Source organism: Pinus tabuliformis, chromosome Q (genome assembly GCF_031772625.1).
Source record: "Pinus tabuliformis cultivar Carrire ecotype Pingquan chromosome Q, CPIR1, whole genome shotgun sequence".
NCBI lineage: Eukaryota > Viridiplantae > Streptophyta > Pinopsida > Pinales > Pinaceae > Pinus > Pinus tabuliformis.
The window spans coordinates 861,497,085-861,509,141 of NC_142296.1; the positions used below are offsets into that span (position 1 = coordinate 861,497,085).

The following is a 12,057-nucleotide window of genomic DNA, read 5'->3' on the forward strand; positions in this document are numbered from 1 at the left end:
ACTGAAAAGCTCTCTTGTAATCTGATTTTCTGGTTAATAAAAAGACTTTGGGGTCCAAATCGTGTTGGTGTTACTCTCTGGAATTGCTGTGAGATCTTTAATTTTCTGCATATTTCAGTTTTCAGCCATTAATCATAACTTGTTTTTTAGAGTAGTGTGAGCACAGGTATCTTGTTCACCTACTAGGGTTTGAGGGCTGCTAGGGTTTCTTGAATAATGGCAGATATCTCCATTATTTCTTGAAATCTAGCAGCATTTCTTGCCCTCTTCACTGATGTTTGCTTGAGATGTGCAGGAAAACTTTTTTAGTAAAGAATACAGGTGGGCGTTTGGGGAAGTTCTAGGTTGAACCAGCCGACTCCCACAGGCTTTTTCTGTGCAGAGCCCAGCTGATTGTTCCCTGGGTTAATCATTTAGAGTTTCTTTTCTGTTTTACATTGAGAGATTTTCTTTCTGTTCACAGTGAAGTTCAAAATTTCTGATAATCTGAAAAATTTCTGTATTTATGGCTAAATCTGGCTGTTAAGGGGCCAAGTCTGTAATTAATCAATTAGCTGTTCTAGGGTTTTGATTTTTGCTCTATGCAGTTTTCATTAGGGTTTTAAATTTTTTGTTTTGCAGCTGTTCAGCCAGCAGATCCAAGCCAAATCGAAATACCCAGCGCTGAGCGCAGTTTGCAGTGAAAAGTGCTGATCGAAATCGTTTCTTTTCTTCTATTGCCGTCAAAGCTCACGCATGCGTTATTCCCTTTCGGTTTTGCATAAGACGGATCCCTTTTTACTATAACTGTAATCACTGCTAAATCAATTTTTAACTGTTTTGATCATATTTTGGTTCTGCAATCTTGTATCTGAGTTAAAGCGCATCCTTTGGAAAGCATCTGAACGGTTCTGCGTAGAAGATCCTTTGGGTTTCCTACGATCAGGGCGAGTTTCTGTGGGCACGCGTGGTAAATGTTTAGCTTCATCCTCGGACCAGATCACAAGTGGAGCCGTCAGGCTAAACTGATATTCGAAATGCTGGCGTGTTAACTCAATTTCGTATTGTGAAACGCTGCTTTGCCTGCCGTCGAGGTTGTCAAGCCAGTTTCTTGATCACGCAGTCCGGTTTCAGAATGTGATAATACACGGCATAAAAAAGGAAAAGCGCAATTATGGAATCCGCCTGGGGTTTCACTGGGAAATGAAGTCTTGAATGGCATCTACGTGGCTTTAATCTCCTGCGAGTTGACTGCTCCCGCATCCTCGTCCTGCCATCCACGCGAAGAGCATCGGGCTGCCTGCAAAACTTACGAGAATCCTTCCACGCTGAGGCCTCGTGCATCTGTCCGCCGTCAAATAACTTGCAAACGCTCATTTCCGCCACCAAATCGTGCAGACCAGGTAATATGTTTTTATGCCTAGACAAAACCTATACCGGCTGAGTTGTATATGCGTGGGTAAGTTTTCACTGTAGCGTAAAAAGAAAAGAAACGTTTTTTCCATTGCAAATGCAGGCGTAGGTAATATAATCGATTTTTTGTGGTTGCGTTTTCATTTTTTAATTTTAGTTTCATGTATATATGTTAGACTTTAGATTTGTTAGATTTTAAATTTGTAGATTTTAATTTTTAGTTTAGTTTTAGATTATCTTTTTAGGTTTCATTTTTAGATTCATAAAATATCAAAAATTAAAATGTTTTAGTTTAGATTTTAGTATTGACTTAAATTAGATGTTAATTTTAGATTGTAATTTAAGTTAACATAGATTTTAATTTATTTTTAGTTTTAGATTTTTTTTCCTTTTTGATTTTTAAAATATAAAAAATAAAAAATAAAAAAAAATATATTTTAGGTTTTATATTTTTTAATGATTAAAATTTAGTTTTAGAATTTTAGCCTTTTTAGATTTTTAATTTCCATAATATTGAAAAATAAAAAAAATTGAAAAAAGATTTAAATTTTTTTTTGTGGAAAATCATTTTGCCAGTTTCAGTTGCTTTTGCGATATATCTTTCATGCTGAAGTCTGAATTTTCAAGTCGAAACACGAAATCCAATGCCTGGTTAATAATTCATGATGCTCATGGTGGTTTAAGGCATTTATCTCTTCAAAGCTTTCAGTTGCCGGATATCGTTTTGGTCACATGATTTAGCTGATGATAGATGGTTGCTGTTCATGGTCCATGTTTCTTTATCATTTAAAAAGTAATCATTTAAACATTGACTCCATAAGGCACTGGTCTATTAAATCTCTAAATCCATCTAGTGCTTATCATATCGTGTACGTGTCTCCCACCCAACTGTTTGGCAGTTGGTCTTCACTATCTCGCAGGGTCTACCCCCCTTAGCCGCGGGAGACGGGCTTAAACGGAGGGATCGGGGATCAGAGTGACAGCCCCCGGTCCGAGCGTTGTCGTGCCAATTCACGCGACAACATTTTTGGCGCCGTTGCCGGGGACAGAGTTTTTTCTGTTCCTGGAGTTTCATCGACATTCATCTTCTCATCTCTCATTTGAGCTGGCAGATTCAATATTTTGGCATCTTTTCATCACATATCAGCAGCATCTCTTCGGTGTGTTTCTTGTTTGGGTGGCGACTCCATTTTTTATTTTTTCCCAGACAAGAAGCCTCCCGCATATCTGTTTGTTGGTTACTTCTTGGATCTTAGAATCAGTTTTATTGTTCAAGTGGCGACTCCACTTCTTTCATCTTTTGATTTTCTTGAGCAAAGAGCTAGTTCTATCATCCATCTGATCCCTTATTGTTCATCATGGATTATTCATTTAAACCATGTCATTTTACTGATAATCTCCATGATCTTCCGAAAGAGGCCATTGGTAAATTACTTAAGTTCTCGGGTGATGATTCGGTCGCTGTTAAAAGGCATTTAAACATGTTTACTTGTGTAATGATCTTATACTGTAGATTTCCTCAATATAATAATGAAGATTTCAAGATGCGTCTATTTGTCCGTTCTTTAGAGGGTGATGCCTTGAATTGGTTTAATAACTTTCCTAATGATTTTTTCACTTCTTTACAAGACATTCTCAATGCTTTTAAAGATAGATATGATAGTCCAAACAGCTTGCCTTCTACTTCTAAAATTGTTGAACAGAAAAAAAGTAATTCAGTTGTTGAAGAAAGATTTCAAGGTCAAAATGTGTCATCCACCGGAAATATTGCAGATCATCATAGTGAAAAATCAGGGATAAATGACAATGAAAAGGAGGAGCAAAAGCAAATAATACAAGATTTAAAGATGCTGGTAAAAAATCTGGAAAGCAACCAAACTAATCTTATCAATGATGTTAAAACTTTACGCACCCATCTGGAAAAACGTAATAAGGAGATTGAGGACACGCAAAATCAGCATGCTAAGGAAATTGAGGCCATGAAAACTAAACATGAAACGGAAATTGGAAACATGCAAGCGAATCATGAAGAAGAAATAAATTCCATGCAGCATTGCTTGATGAACATAAAGGAAGAAAATGTTAAAGTAATAAAAGACATGGAAGAACATCATGCCAGACAAATTAGTGCTATGAAGGTTGAACACTCTAGACAGATGGATGCCATTAGAATACAGGTTCAAAAATTTCAGCAATTGGAAAATGAAAGAAAACAGATAACATCAATAGATCAGGAGCCTTCTGATTTGTTGCAACAAGATCCATCTTATTATGAGGAGGTTATTAGTTCAGTTGAAAGATGGTTGATCGAGGATGGACTTAAGAATGATAAAGATCAGATGCGGGCTAAAGAGAGACATATCACGCGTACTTCATCTAATAGTTTCGAGACAGAAAGTTCCAGCTCATCAGTAATTCATCCTGCCAGAAAGAAAAAGCGCAAGAGGAAGAAAATGAGAAGAAGATTTGACGCATCAGACGGCCGCGAGCAGCTTGATTTTCGGATAGGAAGGAGTCCTACCATATGCAAAATGGGACATGGCACATCCGACAAGCAGCCGACAGATTTGCCTGAAAGCAGGCAAATGCTCAGTATGCACTATATTGAACACATCTGATGCCGTGGGGCATCTTTTGTATTGTATTTCTGTCCCTACTCCTTGTCTTTTCAGCATTTCATTTCTGCTTTTGGGATTAGATTTACTTTTCATGTTATTAGATAGTCAATAAATGAAGAGCTTTTATCTTTCCTGTACTTAATGTATATGATGACTTTGGAATGGACGCTACTTATTTTCATTTGTGTGTTGTATGGATGCAGATTCTGGATTCTCACATTCCTACCAGTGCAGCAACGTGTCCCCAAGTAGAGCCAGATGTTGACCACTACTGGTCAACTGCCCATGCAGTACACCTCCTTTCTGTTGGCAGAGAGGGGTAGCTCCTGAGCAGCATGTCCGTGCCATCCTGCCATCATCAGCAGTTTGATCTTTTTGATTGTAAACCCAGTCTGCATGTATTAACTGTAAATAATCTTAGCAGACATGAAGTCATGTATGTAATTTGCCTAGGTGGACCTAACTTTCTGATGATAATCTACGTCCCGGAAGGTTTTTTGTCTCACCGAGCCACGGATCGGCAGAGTTTTCCTTCAAACTTGACCCCAAAGCCGGGATTGATTTTGTCATTTGAACTTTAGGAGAATCCTAGTGTGTTGATCTGCTAGATTATCGTTGTGTCGCAGAGCTGGGTGTTTTGTGAGGGTCTGTATTAAATGGGTTTGTCCCTTAAGATGTAATTTTGTAAAAGTCATGGTGTAATGTGTCCTGAGGGTCGAGAAATGTTTTAAATCCCCTCATGAGTCCTAAGTCCTAGGTCCTAGGTGATGTTTCCGAAAGCTTAGTTCAGTGATCCATTTTAAATGAATTAAAAATTAAAAAATGAATAAAAATAATAAAATAATAAAAAATAATAAAAAATTAAAAAATGAAGCAAAAACCCTAACTAATAAAATAATAATATTTTAAGTTAATAAATCGACGGATGAGATCAAGAGATGTCTTGATCCTCATCAACGGTCGAGATCATTTCTACATGGATCACTCGAACTAGCCGTTAGGATCATTTCCTTTATATAGGGTCTTAGTGGGTCATTTCAAGGCATCTGATCTGTGAGTCTGTACTGAAAAGCTCTCTTGTAATCTGATTTTCTGGTTAATAAAAAGACTTTGGGGTCCAAATCGTGTTGGTGTTACTCTCTGGAATTGCTGTGAGATCTTTAATTTTCTGCATATTTCAGTTTTCAGCCATTAATCATAACTTGTTTTTTAGAGTAGTGTGAGCACAGGTATCTTGTTCACCTACTAGGGTTTGAGGGCTGCTAGGGTTTCTTGAATAATGGCAGGTATCTCCATTATTTCTTGAAATCTAGCAGCATTTCTTGCCCTCTTCACTGATGTTTGCTTGAGATGTGCAGGAAAACTTTTTTAGTAAAGAATACAGGTGGGCGTTTGGGGAAGTTCTAGGCTGAACCAGCCGACTCCCACAGGCTTTTTCTGTGCAGAGCCCAGCTGATTGTTCCCTGGGTTAATCATTAAGAGTTTCTTTTCTGTTTTACATTGAGAGATTTTCTTTCTGTTCACAGTGAAGTTCAAAATTTCTGATAATCTGAAAAATTTCTGTATTTATGGCTAAATCTGGCTGTTAAGGGGCCAAGTCTGTACATTAATCAATTAGCTGTTCTAGGGTTTTGATTTTTGCTCTATGCAGTTTTCATTAGGGTTTTAAATTTTTTGTTTTGCAGCTGTTCAGCCAGCAGATCCAAGCCAAATCGAAATACCCAGCACTGAGCGCAGTTTGTAGTGAAAAGTGCTGATCGAAATCGTTTCTTTTCTTCTATTGCCGTCAAAGCTCACGCATGCGTTATTCCCTTTCGGTTTTGCATAAGACGGATCCCTTTTTACTATAACTGTAATCATTGCTAAATCAATTTTTAGCTGTTTTATTTTGGTTCTGCAATCTTGTATCTGAGTTAAGGCGCATCCTTTGGAAAGCATCTGAAAGGTTCTGCGTAGAAGATCCTTTGGGTTTCCTACGATCAGGGCGAGTTTCTGTGGGCACGCGTGGTAAATGTTCAGCTTCATCCTCGGACCAGATCACAAGTGGAGCCGTCAGGCTAAACTGATATTCGAAATGCTGGCGTGTTAACTCAATTTCGTATTGTGAAACGCTGCTCTGCCTGCCGTCGAGGTTGTCAAGCCAGTTTCTTGATCACGCAGTCCGGTTTCAGAATGTGATAATACACGGCATAAAAAAGGAAAAGCGCAGTTATGGAATCCGCCTGGGGTTTCACTGGGAAATGAAGTCTTGAATGGCATCTACGTGGCTTTAATCTCCTGCGAGTTGACTGCTCCCGCATCCTCGTCCTGCCATCCACGCGAAGAGCATCGGGCTGCCTGCAAAACTTACGAGAATCCTTCCACGCTGAGGCCTCGTGCATCTGTCCGCCGTCAAATAACTTGCAAACGCTCATTTCCGCCACCAAATCGTGCAGACCAGGTAATATGTTTTTATGCCTAGACAAAACCTATACCGGCTGAGTTGTATATGCGTGGGTAAGTTTTCACTGTAGCGTAAAAAGAAAAGAAACGTTTTTTCCATTGCAAATGCAGGCGTAGGTAATATAATCGATTTTTTGTGGTTGCGTTTTCATTTTTTAATTTTAGTTTCATGTATATATGTTAGACTTTAGATTTGTTAGATTTTAAATTTGTAGATTTTAATTTTTAGTTTAGTTTTAGATTATCTTTTTAGGTTTCATTTTTAGATTCATAAAATATCAAAAATTAAAATGTTTTAGTTTAGATTTTAGTATTGACTTAAATTAGATGTTAATTTTAGATTGTAATTTAAGTTAACATAGATTTTAATTTATTTTTAGTTTTAGATTTTTTTTCCTTTTTGATTTTTAAAATATAAAAAATAAAAAATAAAAAAAAATATATTTTAGGTTTTATATTTTTTAATGATTAAAATTTAGTTTTAGAATTTTAGCCTTTTTAGATTTTTAATTTCCATAATATTGAAAAATAAAAAAAATTGAAAAAAGATTTAAATTTTTTTTTGTGGAAAATCATTTTGCCAGTTTCAGTTGCTTTCGCGATATATCTTTCATGCTGAAGTCTGAATTTTCAAGTCGAAACACGAAATCCAATGCCTGGTTAATAATTCATGATGCTCATGGTGGTTTAAGGCATTTATCTCTTCAAAGCTTTCAGTTGCCGGATATCGTTTTGGTCACATGATTTAGCTGATGATAGATGGTTGCTGTTCATGGTCCATGTTTCTTTATCATTTAAAAAGTAATCATTTAAACATTGACTCCATAAGGCACTGGTCTATTAAATCTCTAAATCCATCTAGTGCTTATCATATCGTGTATCGTGTCTCCCACCCAACTGTTTGGCAGTTGGTCTTCACTATCTCGCAGGGTCTACCCCCCTTAGCCGCGGGAGACGGGCTTAAACGGAGGGATCGGGGATCAGAGTGACAGCCCCCGGTCCGAGCGTTGTCGTGCCAATTCGCGCGACAACAGAGACTATGAGTATGGCCTAAAACCAATTGATCCAAACATGAAATCCATGCTTTAATAAGTCAATTTAAATAATATTTTCTTTCTTTCTTTCTTTTGATAAATATAATACATCATGACTCGAATACAATTATGAAGGCCAACACTAGTTACATTCTTCAACATTAACAAACCCACAAAACCCAGAATGGGTTTGGGCTCCTTCCAACCAAAGCTGGAACCCCTCAATTAGTGTGAATTCCCTCTCCAGCTTGCTATTCGCACCCCTGGAAATGACATTGTGAGATAGCTCTGAAACTTCCCCAAGATACTCCCAAAATTCCCCTCTGAAATTCCACTGAATTCAGCACCAAATTACTCAGCCTTCACTCCACCACAATTCATCCCCAAAATGCTTGCTCAGTCTCAGCTCTTGACCGTCTGCGTAGCCCCTGCATTCAGAAATTCAGCCTGCAACTTTCCCTTAGATTCTCCCATGCAAATAACCTGTAATCTCCAGCAAAATTCCTGGGAAAGACACCTCCAATTTCCCAAAACTTTGCATGCAAGGTAGCTGCTCCACCAAGTGATTCAACCTCCCTGTTCTGCGCCTAGTCTGCATGCCCAAGCTGGTCGAATATCCCTGAAATTGGCTCCTGAAGCAACTGTATATTGTGGCAAAGTCTCCCCTAGGGTGACAGCCGAGGTTCACTGAAGAAGTGTTGGAAATTCCCTTGTGCTCTTCAGCACACGTTGACTTGGATAAGCAGCTCAAGCGAACAAGGGTTAAGTTTTCAGTTTGACAAAAGAGTCCCAAAATGGAGGCCTGTTCTCCTTTTTATAGTTGCTGCTTCCCTTCTCTCCTTGTGGGCTCCACAATTTGACCTTTCATCTTTCCTTCTTCCCTCCAATTCGACTTCCCTCAAGGAGTACAAATTTCCTCTTGGGGTGGTCCCCACTTTCCACTATGACATTAATTTTCCCTTTGCCTAATGTTTGGAGCCTCCTCTTTCACACAAAATTACATTAATTAACTCTTACCCATTTTTCCCAAGTTTTCATCCAAAAATTGTCCACCCAAAATTGCAAAATTGCAGAATGCACTTAGCAGATTTTTAATTAGAGGGAATATTACAAGAGTCTTCCAACAAAGATTGGTTAAAGTGATAGTGAACAAATTAGGAGGTTGAGGGTAAAGCTCTAGGAATCTTTTTGATCATCCACATAGTATGGTTAAATTCTAAAATGAAATAATTTTCTTGACAATAATGTTCTGTCAATTTTGTGTTTGCTTTTTCATAGCAATTGTCTGAAGTCCTAAACAATACATAATATTGTAATTATAGTTACATACTGAAGGTAAAATAATTTATTTTTTATTTGATTGTCTCACTTCTCGGTATTTTATTGACAATTGTGCATGTAAGTTCAATCCATAATAATTAGAATATTGTTTGGGTTCGTTACAGGATATTACCCATACAAATGGCTTCAGGTCTTCTCATGGTATTGTTTGCTGAAGCTGCTAATGAGTGGGTAAGCCCTATGTTTAGTAGGCTCTTTTTTGGTAAAATTTACCCTACCTGGACATTATTAATTTCAAACACAAACATAGATAAAAGCGCTAGCTTGTTTGAGACTATCTAAAATTCACTTATGGATTGGTTGCCTAGCCTCTTACATCCATCTCGAGTCATGCATTCTCAAGTTGTGTTTGAGAAGGTGATATATAAAATCAACAACTTGATATTCCGTTCTGATATATCTGCAGTTGGAGATTGCAAATGTGAAAGCTATCTCAACGTTGTTTTTCATATTTGTTCTTCTTGCTGCCACACAAGTATGTAAAGTTCTTTATTTGTACTGTGCACACTCTATGTTGTTATGATTATATTCTTGAGTTCTGATATAGAATGTGTTATTCTTAAATTTTTTTAGCACATCAACTCTAGATATTAACATAAAATACTTACAAAGGTATTTTATTCATATTCCCAAGAGCAATTCAACATTATTCACATTTCATTTTTTTTTTTTGCAGGATATTGCAGTAGATGGTAAGGTACATCTATCTGGATTCTGAACCCTAGGTTACTGCTTGCATGTTATTTTTATCACTATGTTTCACATAATCACAAATGTAAGCACTGAAAATTGATTGACATATCTCTCTTTAACACCAAACTAAGATGCGTTGCAAGTCTTTTGTACACACTATCCTCAAAACACAAGGATATTTGTTTCTAGCAATTTTATTAGGACTAAACCGGTTGAACCCAAAAACTAGAACAGAACCAGAATCAGTAAAAAAATGGTTGGACACAAAACTGGTCGATTCAAAAAATACATAAATTTTTCAAATTTTGATTTAAAAAATGTTCTTGTACATCCATGTAAATCAATACTAATGGACACCAAATATGCAAAATTTTCTCATGTATATAGCATTGTAAGGGTGGACATAATGAAATGGCGATAAGTGCAATATGTAATTGAACCAAAATACATTAGCATTGAGGCTCTAAATGGTCTATAGATTGCAAAAATAATCATACCATAGTTTACAATCAAATCGAATGACATTGTTGACAAAGCATTATTGGCTGAGACAAAGGCTGAAGCATTAGTGAAAAACCCAGACAAGTCAGCATCTCCTAAGACCAGGTCACCCAGTCATAATTTTTGTCAAAGTCAATCCTTAAAACAAGGGACTGCTGGACAGTCTCTCAGGCTCAGTCCATAGCCTTATTTGCTGAAACCATGGTGTCAAGGATGAATCTCCCATGAACAAAAGAAGTTTGCTCATCGTGCACCATATATTGAGCAACTGAATTGATCCTGAAGGCCAACACTTTGGCTAACCCTGATTAAAGCTTCTAGGTGCATTCTTGGGAATAAAGCTTGATCTTCCTAATTAAGAAACTGTGAGAGTGTACTTGAGGCAAATGGTACAGATGCTAAGAAACAAAAACCAACAACATTGGTATCCCACAGGCTTTGTAAAAGTCACAAGGAAGATCCCATCCATACATTGCGACTTGCCATTCTACATGGAAGTGAAAGCAGCATAAAGACCTTCCCTCTAAAAATCTCTATCCTTTCATTTATTGTATGAGTTATTATTTATTTATTTATGTTTATTATATTGCTTTCCCCTTTACAACTGCTTTGTCGTCAAAGGATACAAAAATTATGTCTTTGTTTTGACTGGAATTGCTTTTCCGTAATTCTTCATTCATGAGTTGGCGATGGTCGAGAACATCACATGATATTATCTTGTAAGTGTTGAGCAGGTAAATTTTTCAAGCCTAGGTGACTCGTGTTCTTATGTTCTCTCATCAAATAATTCAAAAACAAAATCATGTAACTGCAGAATATTAAATTTCTGAACATTGCATCAATCAAACAGTGGAAGAACTAAACACATAAACAGGGATTTCTCCTTCAAATCAGCTTTTTGTTCCTTTGGTCAAAGCTTGCAAAGTGATTTCTGCAACCTGCTTTGAACCAATTGTTGGACTGTCAATAAAGTCACCTAAAACAATAGTGTACAGCCAGATTTGAGGGCATATGACCAGATCTTAGGGTACATGGCTTCTGCACGAAGAATTGATTGCTACAATAGAAGTATGGACTATATGGCTTGCTGTACTTGTTGGTCGCTTGAGTAATCTGCTCCTCTTTTCATCCTTGAATGCACTCTACCCTCTTCCAGTGCTTTTGCTATTTTCTCATATGTGAGATTGACCTCTTATATGTTTTCCTATTTATGCTTTGAGAGAAGATAACTAATCTTCTCAATACCAGCACCTAATCTTGTCAATCTTAGCTGCCACCTAATTCAATTTTGAGATATACAGTTAAGAATCAAGATTAAATCCCAATCTAAGTCACTATTGTTCTAGAATTTTTAGAACGTTTGATTTAGGGCTGGTAGCACATATTTTTTACCCCTTCAAAAATAAAATTATCTGATGAATCTAGGATAAGAAAATTCAGTGCAACATATAGGAAAATTTGCCCTAAGTGTCACTTGCAAATCTGCCTCTTTGTTCAGACTAGTGCTTTCAAACCTCGGTAGGCTGTGCCAAGTTTGGCATGTACTGTCGTCAGCTAAAAATATGTAAATAAACATTGAAAAACAGAAATGCAATGTTTGTTTGACCAGCAATTTAGTGGCCAAACTAGTTTATAAAATTTTTGTGTTTCAAAAGGTGGGATAATCTCTAGCTTCAGCTTTTTAAACAAAAAATATAGTAGATAGAAAGAACATTTAAATGGCAGATTTAATGAATGAAAATGACTCAATTTCTTTTACAATATTGCATAAGATAAACATTAAGACATCGAATAACCCAAAGAGATAGTATAGATTAAAATCGGTTGGCTGTACCAACATGACTATTAGAGAATTGATGACAATGATACTTAGATGCAATAAAGTAGAGACTAGAAGAGAGAAAGATTAATGGAGACAAGAGAGAAAGATAGTAATGCTGTTGCCTTTGAAGACAATTCAATTTGAAACCATAGCCTCCACCTATATTTATAACCCTCTCCCTTTTCTAATTCACCCAATGTGATTTAGGAAGAAT

The 12,057-nt window shown here is 36.9% G+C and overlaps 1 protein-coding gene across 7 annotated transcripts in view; it reads left to right on the top strand.

Moving 5' to 3' along the window:
• Positions 1 to 12,057, top strand: part of LOC149222262 (putative membrane protein YBR220C) — a 464,638-nt gene that overhangs the window by 153,327 nt on the left and 299,254 nt on the right. For 6 of the 7 annotated variants that reach the window (XM_089385339.1, XM_089385342.1, XM_089385340.1 and 3 more), the window contains 3 exons: positions 8,932 to 8,998; positions 9,234 to 9,302; positions 9,504 to 9,519. In XM_089385339.1, coding sequence (XP_089241465.1) covers positions 8,932 to 8,998; positions 9,234 to 9,302; positions 9,504 to 9,519 — 152 coding nt within the window. Of the gene's footprint in view, positions 1 to 8,931; positions 8,999 to 9,233; positions 9,303 to 9,503; positions 9,525 to 12,057 lie in introns of all 7 variants that reach the window. The other variant, XM_089385337.1, reaches the window with a different exon arrangement.